Below are 14,533 nucleotides of genomic sequence, written 5' to 3' on the forward strand. Positions count from 1 at the left end.
TACATAGAGGGGAGAGACAAGCCTCGGCTAAGGCGGCCGTACATCGGATAGATTATTCTTGGCGGGACAGAACTTTTGTGAGGCACCTCCGTAGTCAGTGGATATTAACTTAAGGCCCGTGCTTAATGCCCTGAGTATTGGGTCTTGTCAGGCACTAGTCCTAATTAGGCAAACCCTGGGTATTGACCCCCCCCTCTCGCAGAACTGAAATAGCCAGACAACAGCAAACCACCACCAAAAGTACCCACTTTGAACGCTAAATATCAACACAACAACAACGTTCAAATATATATGTATAGCATACAAAATAAAGCGCTATATAGATTTAATAGATGTCTACGTTTTTAGAGAGTTAGACCTTACGTACAAAGGTGCAGCTGCGTGTTAAGTTGATCAAGTGAAGAAACTAGCCCTTTCGCTTGCCTGAGATGTTCGGCCATTTCGGTTCCGCGAGAGCCCCCCCCCTCTAGCTCCTAAGTATCACGCGACAAAATGTCCCGGGTGTAATGTCGCGTATGCTGATTGGCTGGCGCATAGATATCGGGTGTATTGTCGCGGACATATTGTCGCGCAATGCTAGTAACCCTACGTAACCCTAATACTGCTATTTGTGTCAAGCGCTACATTGCTTCTGTGAAGCAGGTCTCACAAGCCGGATCAGTCCTCTCCCCGGAACCTCCGCCACCATCGACTTGATGTCGCCATCTCTCCATTTTCTCCACCTACAATCATCCACCACTTCTGGAGAAACCAAGGCTGGATCTCCCACGATCTATCTTCCCAAGGCGTCGGACCCCAGCATCGAAATGCATCGCGGACGTCCAAATCTTGGATAAAATCGTTTTCATCAAATATCTTGGGCTCCACTGATCGTAAAGCTAACAAGTTTTCGCGAAAATCCTTAAAAGGCAAGCAATCAATGTAAAGATCGTGGTCGTACTTTCTCTGGCATTCGCCCGCGATAAGATCGGGTGCGCATGTGAGTTCGTACAAGTTTACATGTGATGTATGATCTGTCCATGGTGATAGCATGCGGTCATCACCACATTTGTGCTCTTGGAGGCGCGGGAAGGAGATGCCCAAAACGGCTGCGTTTGCAGCTCCTGCTGCATAGAAGGAGTATCGCGGAACGTGGATGTAACTATCCAATGGGATTTGCAAAGTAGAATTTGTGGCATGTTGACTGACAGCATTTGCAACTTGACTGTTCGGCAGCACAGATTGCGCAACCAGCGCATCGGGTTCCAACACCGTTGGTAACAAAGAGCTTCCAGCTACCGTCCCCCACATTGAAGACTGGAGATTATCGGACAAGGCAAAGGTTTGTTCCAACATGTTGTCATTGTCGAAATACGCGGGAAAGCCGACTAGCTCTCCCGTGCCACCGCTTGTATTAGTGGCTACCTTTGCTCCATCCCCGTTCGCCTGCGAAGCTCGTTGCTTTTCCCCTGCGTGCCTGTTAGAGTGGCCTCATCCAGGGAGCGGCCAACGAACGATATCTTCTTTGGGCTTCACGGCCTTGCTGCCTCCTGTTCGCTGTGATGCGGCGCTTTTTGGGCGCTGACACCGCTTCAGTCGTGTTATCCATGGCGAGGGAGATCAGTCTGAGGGGCAAGGGCCAAGCTGCAGTAGGCTAGAGCATGGCTTATATCCTGGGATGTGAGCCATGCTGCAGGACAATAAAGGAGGGCTTACAACCTTGGACGTGAGCCACGCTGACCACTAAGCCAATTTTGGTTAGTATACGCAGTCCAACCACGTGATCTTCTCTTTCCGATCGCTCAATGTGAGCCACAGAGACTGGCTCACCGTGCTTGTAGAAACATCAAAAAGCGACCAGAGAGCTTAGAATCACTGAGCAGAACATTCGTCATCATCATGGCCCATTCCAAGTATAAAATCAGGACCTATGTCTGCTACACACTAGCCAACAGATACAGCAATGGCATCCACAACCAGAATCTTTCATCATTCCTCTTATGCTGCAATTTCCCCTACTACGATCGAAAATGATCAGTCTGGCCGAACGATCCTAATTATAGGAGCTTCATCTGGCATTGGCTTCGCCATAGCTAAAGCCTTTATGCAGGCCAAAGCAGCCCGAGTGATCCTGACAGGACGTCGGAAGGAGGCGCTTGAAAAAGCGACACAAACCCTGCGAGATTCATTTAGGACTTCTGAGATCGTCCCTATCGTTTGCAACATCCGCTCTGAGGACAGCATTAGGGACCTATGGCAGCACCTTTCGTTGAACGAAATGTTCGTTGACGTGCTTGTCATTAACGCTGCCGATGCCTCAACTGGTTCTATAACTCCAGTCAGAGAATTTCTCCCTCAGCTCCGCACGGTCATGGAAACCAATCTCTTCGGACACCTCCTCGCAGTCTCCAGCTTCCTTGACCAGCCGCAGGATGAACATGTTGGAAGGCCAAAAGCTATCGTCAACATCTCGAGTTTTGCAGCGCATGCCAATCCTTCCCCATTACAGGCCGCATACAGCGTCAGCAAAGCATCTCTTGCGCATACATTGCAGCTTCTTGCCGACGAAATGCCCTCGAGTCGATGCCACATCGTAAATGTCCATCCGGGTGCTGTCCTGACTGAGGCTGCTGAGAAGGCGCCACAAGAAGTGAAGGACGCTGTGGTGTGGGATGAGCGTAAGTTTATAGCAATTGTTGAAGCGTTGTATCAAAGCTAATATATGCATCAAGCGGAACTGCCTGCAGCGTTCTCAGTTTGGGCCTCAACCAGGCAGGCACAATTCTTGCATGGTCGATTTGTCTGGGGAAATTGGGATGTTGAGGAGCTGGCGGAGCGCAAGGCAGAATTTGCCGATCCGGGTTTCCTTAAGCTTGGTTTACAGGGCACGGAGTACGTCGACAGAACGACTATATTCGACAAGATTCGTACAGGAGGTAACCTGGATGCTGCATGAGCTTTATGTGAAATTATGCCTAACATCCGAAGTCAGCACAGCTAGACGTAGTTCTTATTACTTCAATCAATTATTACACAAATGCACGCGATCGAGTTATATAGTATATAACGTCCATCCCTGTGTTACGCAAATCCCCCATTCCGCAAGAATCCTACAGGTTAAACACTACAGGTATTTCTACACTAATTATATCCTTATAGTACTCTATAGGGCGAATTTGTTAGCTTTTCCCTATACTATAAAGGTTTTTTAGGGAAAAATATATAGTATTAGCTCACAGCAGGCCTCGCCAAGATCTGCCACTTCTTCGGCCAGCCACTGTTGCCACTGCCACTTCTCACACTACCGTATACACAGGTACACTATGACCGCATGCACTCATCTATTACTCTTAGGAAATGCTAGCCAACGCAATAGATCCGCAACAATGCCACCTTGCAGTTCATTACAGCCCTAGCAAAAAGCAGTGTTATTGAAGCCAACGCACGAATTTCCCGGCACACATGTCTGCAAATCATCAGCGCACTGCATAACCACTGCATAGACTCGACTTACACTATTGCAGGGATACCATGCTTTGCCATTGGCGCAACATCCGTTCGCCTCTGGACAGTAGCTGAAGATGTAGTCCGGATCCGACCCTTCGGGCAGCTCGGCGTGGTCGTTTCTAAATTTCTCAGATCTTTTGTAGCATTCCTGGGATTTGGGCGATTAGCTTGCGAAAACGCGCTTTGCGGTGATGGTAGTCACCCAGCCGGAGCCACCAGCGAAGACACCAGCGGCGAAGAGGAGGAAGATTGCCTGGATCTCCATGATGATGGCGTTTGAGGATCAGTTAACGTTTATCTGGTGGAATTTCGAGTTGCAGATGAAGACAATGGACGATATGGGACTTGAACAGGTCCCTCGTATTATAATTAAGAAAAGCTCGCCTTCTCCTCCTACGCCTACTCGATTTCGGCTCAATTACAAATATTCAAGTAAGTCGTTTGTCCGGGCTCGCCAGAGCACCTTTGGTGTCTATAAACCTAATTCCTGATTTGTATTCTTGTTTTCGGAATACAGTTTACAGGGATCATGAAATTCACACGGCCTGAGGGGAGTTTTCACATTTCTTATGCTTTTAAAGGTGCCCAATATCAACGAGAAACACCATATCTTCTCATCACCGGAGGGCGCGGTTTTTTCTCCGTGTTCGAGTTCAACGAGGAAACAAACACGCCCACAACTTCGCACCTGATAGTATAAGTTTCACCAATAAAATTGTCTAGCGTCGGAGTTTTCGGATTTAGGCCACTGAGTTCTGTAATATAAGATTCTTATTGCGCTTACTGCGTCTCTAGCTCACCGCTGTTCCTATGCACATACTTCGCTCTAGGATTGCCGATTTTCCGTTCAGCAACACGGTCTTGGAGATATGTATGGTTGAGAGTAGTCCAAGTACCACTTACCTGGTCTCTCCAAGTGAGATGAGATAGGCTATACTCTGCAGTCAACGGCAATCGCACGGCTCGGCTTAATACCTGGTACGGCATAAGCAACTTACCCAGCGCTGCCTGATAAGATATGCAGAATACCGATCTCATTCTGTTGTACCAGAAACTTCTTCAAAAGTATCAAACTAATCTGGCTTTAAGCTATGTTCATAAAGATCCATAATTGTCTTACAAAACGGAAAGGATGGGAGAGCGATACCTATACTACGCGGCCGTAATGGAATCCAACTCTTAGAAGCATCTCTTAGAAACTGCGAGAGTTCCTCCAACAATCTGTTCCCTTAGCCTATCTACGTATAGCGTGGCGGGCCAAGTCTCCAAAACATACACACATCAAACCGTACTTTGTCTCAGCACCCTGATTCTCGGTTTTCTGTAGTCGCATGTCCCATAGATATCGAAACCTCAGCTCATCGTAATGTTGGATCCTTAAAGGGCCTCGATTTCTGCGTCATGGCACGATCCTTTAGTTGGCAACAAAGAGATGGTACGTTGAGGCTACGCTGTTCATGGTGTTCGATGCGACGTTTGCTCTACTACTTATGCGCTTTGGTACGGTAAAATACGTAGAGCACGGTTTGATGCTACGATTTGATTTCCAATATCTCTAAACGGCGGGAGTAGTACGGCTGACAGAGCTTAGACGGTTTAATGTTGTAGATACATGGGCACCGGTATTCTGGCGGGCATGGTTGCTGTTGTTCTTTTAATCGGAGCTTGTTGATTTCATAATCCATTGAGCCATTTAACGGGTTGAAGGATCAATAGAACAGATAATATATCTGTCGTTATCTCATCGATCAAGTCAAGTGGGTTGACTGATATCCTTTCGCGGCTAGTTAATCGGAGCTGTAGAGCCCTCGGCCGTCGGCACTCCTTCTCAATTGAACGACATCTCTCGAAGATTATGCTACAATCACCACGGTAGCTTATCGCACCGAAAGCAGGAAAATATGGGTTCCGAATCCACCATCTCGAGTAATGGTTGCTCTCACGTAGCGGGAAGGTGAGGGGACAGCAAGCGGATCGAAGTCCCCTCTGGGCTTAGCGTACGACGTCACGTTCTCGATATCATCCATCAACCGGCAAGCGACAACAAGGATCTTCACTTGTCAAGGTCCTTTTGGGTAAGACTTCACAAAATACAGGTCTGTGCCCGGCTCAGCCGAACTCAAGGCGAGAGCTAAGCAGAGCCAAGAGAGCCACCCCGCACTCTGCATACAACGTTACAGTGCGGGACGGCTTAGAGTCTCCGCTTCCTTCCCTCGATAGGTACCATTTGCTAGGTATCATTCGACAAATAGCCTATCGTTCGGTGCCGAGACGGCGTGTTGTTCTTCAATTTTCCGGCCGTGACGAAGTACGTGCAGGGAGACGGAGAGAGTTGACCCGCACCCTATGTGGTCCTATGGCGCCTTTTCGCCGAACATACAAAAGACGCGATGCCGACGATGGATGTACCACTGCACTCCAAAGTATTCAACATAGTCGGCGGTAGCGCCACTCTTTGATTTGGCCTCTTGGATGAACAAATCCCGCAGCTTGGTCCTCCATCAACGCTGTCCCGATTGTTCAAGATGTTGAGCTCATCTGGGACGCTGTACAAAACGTACAGATTCGTCCTGCTCGGCGTCTTGTTTTCGCTTTGTTTCGATGCAACATCTGCACATGTTGTCAAGAAACCGCGTGCGGCTTCAACGGGCCGTGTGCGCTCGTCTCTCAACGCAGATTGGCGCTTCTCACGTTTCACGTCCAATCCCGATGGCCTCAGCTACGAGACGCTGAAGCCATGGATTATGCCCTCTGCAAACGACTTCATTGTTGGAGATAAATACCAACGCCCTTCTGGCGCTGCGCCTGGCTCCAACACCACCTATGTGCAGTCGAACTTCGACGATGCAAGCTGGCAAGCAGTAACTCTACCACACGACTGGGCCATTACGGGGACATTCGACGCTCCTGGCGTTACTGGTGACCTAGGATTTCTGCCAATCAACGGAATTGGATGGTACCGACGATCGGTTTCAATCGATGCTGAGATTATTGACTCTGGAAAATCCATTTTCCTGGATGTCGAGGGAGCCATGGCCTATGCTGCAGTGTGGTTCAATGGCCAGCTTGTGGGAGGGTGGCCTTTTGGCTACAATTCCTTCCGTCTAGACCTTACGCCCTATGCCAAAGCTGGAGCGAATACCCTTGCTATTCGCTTGGACAACAAGCTGGATTCATCACGCTGGTACCCCGGTGCTGGAATCTACCGAGATGTTTGGCTGGTCACCGTTGATCCTGTACACGTCGCGCAATGGGGAACATACATCACTACTCCTAGCATTTCAGAAGCCGAGGCAACTGTTGATATTTTTGTTGAAGTTGAGAACAAGGCCAACAGCAGCCAGAGTGTCGAGGTCGTTACTCAGATCTACGAGCGCGACCCTACATCCAAAGCGGCGAAAGGCAACAATGTTGCGACCTTTCCAACAGCAAACACCGATGTGGCAGGGAACTCGAAGCAAGCTGTAAAAAGCTCAGTTTCAGTAGCAAACCCTAAACTCTGGGGACCTGCACCAACTCAGAAACCCAACGAGTATGTTGCCGTTACCACTGTATCAATTGACGGAAAAGAGGTGGACACCTACAAAACTGTCTTTGGCATCCGCTCCGTCGCATACGACCCAAATAAGGGTCTTCTGATCAACGGTGAGCACATCTACGTGCAGGGGTCGTGCAATCACCACGATCTTGGGTCGCTAGGCGCTGCTTTCAACGTACGAGCTGCGGAGCGCCAGATTGAGACTCTTATGGAGATGGGCAACAATGCTCTCCGAACTTCGCACAACCCACCAGCACCCGGGTACCTGGATCTCGCTGACCGCATGGGTCTATTGGTCATGGACGAGATTTTTGATACCTGGAATTACGCCAAGGTAGAAAACGACTTCCATCGCATTTTCCAAGAATGGCATGAGCCTGACCTTCGTTCATTTATCCGCCGCGATCGGAACCATCCTTCCATTGTCTCTTGGTCTGTTGGCAATGAGCTTCGGGAACAATCCAATGCTACTGGCACTGCAACCGTCAAGATGCTTCAAGATATAGCTCACGAGGAAGATCCTACTCGAAAAGTTACCATTGGTATGAACAATGCCAATGCAAGCACTGGAGTTGCTGCAACCATCGACATTATCGGCCTAAACTACCAGGGAGAAGGCAAAGGTGTCTCTTGGCGAAGCTCGTTTCCTGATTTCAAGAACGCATTTCCCGAAAAGATGATTTGGAGTACCGAGTCTGCTTCTACTATCAGTTCTCGTGGCAAGTACCTGTTCCCTGTCACTTCCAGCAAGAGCGCAGTAATTGGCGGAGGGCCTGGCGAAGGCGGAGATCCTGTGACGAACCACATCAGCTCTTACGATCTCTACGCACCGGAGTGGGCCGCGTCTCCAGACAAAGTCTTCCAAATGCAAGACATGCATCCTTATGTTGCGGGGGAGTTCGTCTGGACTGGACATGATTACATTGGTGAGCCCACGCCATACGCCAATGTAAGCCGCAGCTCCTACTTTGGCATCATAGATCTCGCAGGTTTCAAGAAGGATCGCTTCTACCTCTATCAGTCTCGCTGGAGGTCTGATCTTCCCATGGCACACATTCTACCCCACTGGACCTGGCCAGAGGACCGTACTGGCGAGACCACTCCTGTACATGTCTACAGCTCTGGTGACGCAGCCGAACTCTTCGTAAACGGTGTTTCTGCTGGTCGCAAGGAGAAGGCAGAATACGAATACCGCTTCCGTTGGGATGATATCAAGTACAGTCCCGGCAACGTCACCGTAGTAACTTATAAGGATGGCGCAGAATGGGCAACCGCGTCGCAAGTCACAGCGGGATCTGCTGCCTCGCTCAACATCACTGCAGACCGCTCTACCATCACCGGTGACGGCTACGACCTCTCTTTCATCTCTGTGGCCGTGCATGATAGCCAGGGTACTCTCGTTCCGACCGCCGACCACGCAATCAGCTTCAAGGTAACATCCGGCCCTGGTGTCATTATCAGTACAGACAATGGCGACCCAACAGATCTAGTACCGTTCCCGGAGACAACAAGGAAGGCTTTCGGCGGCTTGGCACTAGCTATCGTAAGGAGCGAAGCTGGGGCAACTGGAGAGATCGTGGTTGAAGCCACGACGGAGGGCCTGGAGGGCGGCAGTGTGACTATCACTGCTGCTTGACTTTTAGAAAAGGAAGGTTTTCGATTGGGATGCTGTGATGTGCAGTCTGTCATAATGTAATGTATCATGGAAAGGAAATCAAGAACAGTGTTTGTGAAGATGAGAAAGAAAGCGAGCGTAAACAATGCCTGATGTACATGGGGTTTTGACGGTGTTTCTCATGTGAATGAATCATTGAAGTGAAAATCACCGAGTGTCATGAGATTATCCTTAAGTTGGATATAAGACACTTTTGACTCTGTTTTGCATGGAGAAAGTGTGTTCACACGTATTTAGAGAATGACCAGAAGTGGGTGAGTGTAAAACAGTTTGCTTGAGATTGGTTTCTGAAGCAATCGCATTCGGAATCTTCGTAGACTTTAAATTCCCTGCCAACCTTATCCTTTGTTCTGTTAGTGTCTCTGTATCAACCTTCTTAAGACACTTCGTTATTACTGGAAGACAGATATGTTTATCTATCAACAATGACCGCAATCATCAGACTTTTGCAATAATCCCCCTGATATGTTTCTCTTGTATAGTTATCTGACTCTGTCGTTAGCTCTGGAGTTATCGAACATCGGTAAGCTCATATATACTCGCTTGCAACACTGGAGCCTTTGTACGTCGCCATCACCCATTGCCATGCTCTTGTTTACAGAAAACCATCTGATCTCACTTCAAGCGACTTCAGAGTGAATCGTCAGGTTGCCATGGCACCATGGCAGGTTTCACTCTTTCTGTTGTGTATATAAACAGGGCCGCCCACCTCACTCTGCTCACCACCACATTTTGGTCCCATTTCGTGAGAACACCCACACCCCCTCTATTCATTGATGATACTCTAACAGTATACAGAGATACATCCACAATATCTTCTGCTGCAACCCGCAAGGTTGTTCATTCTCTTTCTCCTGCACGCCGCGTCCCCGACATGCGCGGTGCTGCAAAGCAGGCTAGTGTCGCTGTCAAGCCGATCAGGCTGCCTTACAAGCAGCTCCAACGATCAAACAAGTCAACCGCAAAGCCAAGAACGACGTTGGCTGCGTCAAGGCAGAACTTGCCCCCAGCCAGCGGGTTGACGTCAAGGACAAGACCGAGCGCTTCGGCGACTCGTGTACCCCAACTCCACGCACGATCCAGAGCTGACTACAAGCAGAATGGTGCCGGTGCGTTTTTGAAGACCAAGATCCCAAGACCCACGGTTGTGGCGTTGAAGGATGCTCGGGTCCGACAGAGCATGGAGTGTCGGGTCAGATCAGTGAGTGTTGTTCGGACCCCCAAGGCCAAGTTGACTTCACTTCCTGTAGATCAAGTAGCAGTCGCCCAAGACTGCGAAGACGAGACCACAGAGCAAGGCCCTATCGAGGTCGACTCTGAAATCCTGCAGCCTGTCGAGCGGAACGAAGCCGAGGACTCGGGAACCGACGATTCCTCACTGCTCTTCAACGACAAGAGCTTCGACGAGTCTGTTGATGCGGACCAACAGACTTCGACCCTCAACCTCATCGGACGGGAGCTCATCAGCATGAAGCGACTCGGGCTTGGACTCCGGATCCACCGATCGCCGTGGTTTGTCGGATTCGCCCATTGTCCGCAGTACAAGGGCGAAGGTGTCAGCATGCCACGCGTGCACCCAAGGAAGGAGTTTACTGTGGAGGAGCAAGGACAAGGTAAGTGAATTGATCTTGCTTCATGTAAGATATGGTAACTAACAACATGCAGATCTACGCGCCACTACCGCTCCGTCGAACCCGCTAAAGGATGGTGTCAAGACAACACCACTACCATCCCGACCAGGTACCAAGGGGACAACACGAGGCAACGTAGTCAAAGCTGCCAAACCCGCATCTTCGGTACCAGCCAAGAGCGATAAGGTGGCTGCGATCACGAAGCCTCAGGGGCAGGGAAAGCGTCACCTTCCGACAACCACCACGCCTCTCGCCCGTAGCCAGAAGCCTGTTCCACAGACAAAGGCTATTGGCGATCGCAAGCCCCGTCCTACCGCTGGACGAACCCTCAGTATCAAGCAGTCAGCAGCCCCCAGTACCGACAAGAAGCCACTGGGTCGTGGACCCCACGCAGGAAAGCCCGCTCCAAAGCCAACTGCACGCCCATCCCTTCCCTCCACGGCCAAGAAGCAGGTCTGTTTCGTCTCCGGACCCATCAAGCCACGCTTCTTCTCCGCCAAGGATACCGTCAAGCAGTCCGCATCCCCTGATGCCCTGCCATCACGGTACGAATGGGCTCCACTCGTCGGTTTGCAGCACTCTCGGCCTACCTCGGTCGGCTCCGAGACATCAGAGATCTTCCAAAGCGACAAAGCGGGTAGCTTGACGCTCAAGCGCCGCTTCCTCACTCGTTTCGCCAGCGTCCAGGCGTACGAGACAATTCGTCGCGAAGAGGCTCTTGCCAGGGGTGAGCAGCCGGGCCTGGGTCAGCTTAACTATGGCAATGCTGTTGTCAGGATTGCCCTGCAAGCGTCCAGGGTCGTCGAGGCGGACCACATTGGGATCCTCCAGGACCTGAGTGGTATTGGTAGGTGTGGACTCGTAGCGACTAGCCGGCGACGAATGGCCAATCCCGTTTGGGTCTTTGGATCGTTCAAGGAGCCCTGGAGCCCTGCGACTATTCCGACCAAGCGGGTTGCGGCTTATAAGAAGCCGGTTTTCTAGTCGACGTCTGGGTCTGAGGGGAAGTTGAGGTTCAAGTATTTGAAGCAAGACTGATAGAAGGATGCAAGGTATGTTGCTCAGCAAACATGATTGTTTCTCATGTACTAACGTTGAAGCAGGACGACGTCAGCAACACACACCAGGATGAGTGGTGGGAAGAGTCACGTTCTCAACACGCATGATTATCCAGTAAGCTTTCTTTTCCCTTCTACTGCTGAGTTGTACCACAGGATCGATCAAAACAAAGCCGGGGCATCCTTTTCGACAGGGCGGGGCGAGTGGTGGGACCCCGCACATCCGAACAACTCTTTTCGTCATACCTTCGACAATCGACCGTTGGCCATATACCGAGAGGAAAATCTGGAGTTGGAGATGGAAAAACAGGAAGAGATAGACGAGGTGCAATTTCAGTCACCTTGGGCCGAAGATGGACCTGCGCTAAATGCAAGTCTTAGCCGGGTCGAGCAGCAAGTCCACTCCGGTGTTTGGGGAATGCGAGTCTTTTTGGGCCCTAGTATCCGTAGACCATAGTCTGGGGATTCTGGGGTTTGGCCATGGGTCATACCAGCCTATCACCTATAGTAGTACGATGAATGCGAACTCCTTCAGTCTGCATTGTATGCACTTTCCATCTCCCCCACTCTTGCGCATGCATCGCCACAAATCAAGTTTTTCTTTTCCCTTTCCAACACACACAAGCCCACGTGTTCTGCTGTGAGCCTCGCCCAATTTCCGTGCCTTTTGTGGCGGTCCGGTATCCAGGTACAAGAAGCAATGGACGGGAGGACTGCATGTGCTTTGCTTCGCACGTGTTGCCGTGATTGGCAGACTGTTATCACGCCTGGCTCAGCATTAGACTGGAAGAGGCAGTTGCCGAGCCCTGTGCACGGCCACACCAAGATGTGCCAAGAAAGAGATGCTGTGAAGTCAGCGGAGACGTCCGGGGAACATATAGTTATATAACAGCCCTGGCTGGAAAAAAAATAATGGTTTCTGTTCTTCGTGCTCGCGCCCTCCCCTTTCGTTTTCACAGTCAATTGCTCGAGTCGAGTCGGCGAGGATGAAGTTCAATACTGCACCAGGCGCCTCTCTGGTTGCCCTCTCAGCTTTGTCTACGCTTGCTCAGGCAGAGGATGTTTTGTATAGCAAGCGCATGGTAAAGCGTGGTCTTGACCAGGACGGAAACTACAACATCTGTAAGCCACATTGCATAGTCTGCTCTATACACTTACTCACGTGACGCAGCATTCTTCCACATCAACGATGTGCACGCACATCTGGACGAGTTCAGCTCTTCAGGAACCGATTGCACCAGGCCTGAGCGAGGATGCTACGGAGGCTATGCCCGTGTCAAGCATGTGATTGAGGAGCAGCGCCCCAATGTCGAAGATAGCCTTTGGCTCAACGCCGGTGATGAGTTCCAAGGTACCCTGTTCTACAGCTACTATGGTGGCGAGAAGATTGCCGAGGTGCTCAACGAGCTCGAATTTGATGCCATGACACTTGGAAACCATGAGTTTGACGGTGGAGATGCTGAGCTTGGAGAGTTTCTTGTCAATCTCACATTCCCCGTTGTCAGTGCCAATGTGCACTCGCAGGATCCAAATGTCAACAAGACGGTTAAGCCCTGGACTATCTTTGAGGAGCATGATTTGGCAGTCATTGGAGTCACCGCGCAAGAAACTGGCAGCTTGAGTAACGCCGATCCAACAACCATCTTTTCCGATGTTGTCGAAGTAAGTCTTCTTTTCTCTACAATCTCCAACCAGATCAAATGGCCAAAGACTAACAACCAACACAGGCCGTGCAAGGTGCCATCGACCAAATCAAGAGCACCACCAACATCACCAGAATTGCAGCTCTTACCCACATCGGCTACGACAAGGACCAGGAACTTGCCAAAGCCACCACTGGTCTCCACCTCATCATCGGCGGCCACAGCCACACGCTCCTCGGCGACATGGAAGACGCCGAAGGCAAGTACCCAACCATTGTCGACAACAAAGACGGCGACGAAGTCTTCATCGTAACCTCCTACCGCTGGGGCGAATACGTCGGCTACATCGACGTAACCTACGATCCCTCGGGCAAAATCCTCGCCTACCACGGCGCCCCTATCCACCTGACCAACACCACCGAGCAAGATGCGCCTCTCCAAGCCGAAATCGAAGCGTGGCGCGGCCCCTTTGAAGAATTCGCCGCCCAAGTCCTCGGCACCACAAAGGTGGAACTCGACCAAAAAACCTGTCAGCGCCAAGAATGTCTCTTGGGTGACTTCATGGCCGACGCCATGCTCTCCTACCGCAAAAACAACACCGACGACGTCGACTTCGCCCTCATCAACGCCGGCGGCATCCGCGCCACCATCGACACGGGCGACATCACCCGCGGTGAAGTCCTAACCTCCTTCCCCTTTGGCAACTCCATCGTCCAACTCCCCATAACCGGAAAGTCGCTCTGGGAAGCCCTCGAAGGCATCCTCACCGGTGTCAACGTCGGAAACGGACGCGCCGTAACGTCTTTTTTCCAAATCAGTCAGGGCATCAAGGTAGAATATAACCCTGACAACGGTAACAATACTAAACTCATCGCTGTTACCATTGGTGGCGAACCGCTGAACAACGATACTACGTATCAAATGGTCACCCTGGATTTCATCGCAGGCGGCGGCGATAATTTCTTTGAGGCTATGACGGATTTTGTGAGTTTGGATACGCAGGATGAGGTTTTGACGAGGTATATTCAGGCGCAGTCGCCGGTGGATATCGAGTTGGATGGACGCATTGAGAAGGTTAGTAGGCAGAGGGATGATGTTGTTGCGCCGGGTAATGGGACGGCGACGAATGGGACGACGCCTTCGCCTTCAGTGGGGACACCGCCGCAACAGACGCAGAATGCTGCAGTCAAGATGGGACAGGGGGCTGTGAGTGCGTTGGTGGTTGGGCTTGTTGCTGCGCTGTGTGTGGTTTGAGAAGATATGAAAGTAACGCCTGATGTTAAAAGAACAAAAAATGTTCAAATACATAACATGTTAAATATAATACTCTGTTATATTTTGATTAAACTACAAAGTTTGTGTATCAACCATATAAGTAAATGCGCCCGCTAACATGACACATGTACTACCGGGATATAACAGGTACTTGCAGAAAAGTAAAGCCCTCCCCCCGACTTTTGCCCTTGTTTGATACACACAGCTTACCCCCCCCCCCCCCCCCC

The 14,533-nt window shown here is 50.5% G+C and overlaps 7 protein-coding genes across 7 annotated transcripts; 5 read left to right on the top strand and 2 right to left on the bottom strand.

Annotated features, from left to right (window-relative positions):
- Positions 1–681: 681 nt before the first annotated feature.
- Positions 682–933, bottom strand: COCCADRAFT_64892 (uncharacterized protein; the record flags this gene model as incomplete). The annotated part of the gene is made up of 1 exon (XM_007720021.1): positions 682–933. A coding segment is annotated over one exon (252 nt), but the record flags the coding sequence as incomplete, so codon positions are not given.
- Positions 934–1,942: 1,009 nt separating this feature from the next.
- On the top strand, positions 1,943–2,935 carry COCCADRAFT_41802 (uncharacterized protein; the record flags this gene model as incomplete). The annotated part of the gene is made up of 2 exons (XM_007720022.1): positions 1,943–2,657; positions 2,712–2,935. 2 exons carry the CDS (start codon positions 1,943–1,945, stop codon positions 2,933–2,935), a joined length of 939 nt encoding a protein of 312 aa, XP_007718212.1.
- A 456-nt stretch (positions 2,936–3,391) lies between these two features.
- On the bottom strand, positions 3,392–3,751 carry COCCADRAFT_41803 (uncharacterized protein; the record flags this gene model as incomplete). The annotated part of the gene is made up of 3 exons (XM_007720023.1): positions 3,392–3,445; positions 3,494–3,634; positions 3,689–3,751. The coding sequence occupies 3 exons, from the start codon at positions 3,749–3,751 to the stop codon at positions 3,392–3,394; spliced, it is 258 nt and encodes an 85-aa protein (XP_007718213.1).
- Positions 3,752–6,011: 2,260 nt separating this feature from the next.
- COCCADRAFT_9934 (glycoside hydrolase family 2 protein) lies at positions 6,012–8,660 on the top strand (the record flags this gene model as incomplete). Its single annotated transcript, XM_007720024.1, has 1 exon — positions 6,012–8,660. The coding sequence occupies one exon, from the start codon at positions 6,012–6,014 to the stop codon at positions 8,658–8,660; it is 2,649 nt and encodes an 882-aa protein (XP_007718214.1).
- A 700-nt stretch (positions 8,661–9,360) lies between these two features.
- COCCADRAFT_41805 (uncharacterized protein) lies at positions 9,361–11,314 on the top strand (the record flags this gene model as incomplete). The annotated part of the gene is made up of 3 exons (XM_007720025.1): positions 9,361–9,386; positions 9,498–10,312; positions 10,440–11,314. 3 exons carry the CDS (start codon positions 9,361–9,363, stop codon positions 11,312–11,314), a joined length of 1,716 nt encoding a protein of 571 aa, XP_007718215.1.
- Positions 11,315–11,686: 372 nt separating this feature from the next.
- Positions 11,687–11,845, top strand: COCCADRAFT_111579 (uncharacterized protein; the record flags this gene model as incomplete). Its single annotated transcript, XM_007720026.1, has 1 exon — positions 11,687–11,845. The coding sequence occupies one exon, from the start codon at positions 11,687–11,689 to the stop codon at positions 11,843–11,845; it is 159 nt and encodes a 52-aa protein (XP_007718216.1).
- Positions 11,846–12,374: 529 nt separating this feature from the next.
- Positions 12,375–14,285, top strand: COCCADRAFT_111595 (uncharacterized protein; the record flags this gene model as incomplete). Its single annotated transcript, XM_007720027.1, has 3 exons — positions 12,375–12,510; positions 12,560–13,050; positions 13,116–14,285. The coding sequence occupies 3 exons, from the start codon at positions 12,375–12,377 to the stop codon at positions 14,283–14,285; spliced, it is 1,797 nt and encodes a 598-aa protein (XP_007718217.1).
- Between the last annotated feature and the right edge of the window lie 248 nt (positions 14,286–14,533).

This window comes from Bipolaris zeicola (assembly GCF_000523435.1).
Source record: "Bipolaris zeicola 26-R-13 unplaced genomic scaffold scaffold_384, whole genome shotgun sequence".
Classification (NCBI taxonomy): Eukaryota; Fungi; Ascomycota; class Dothideomycetes; order Pleosporales; family Pleosporaceae; genus Bipolaris; species Bipolaris zeicola.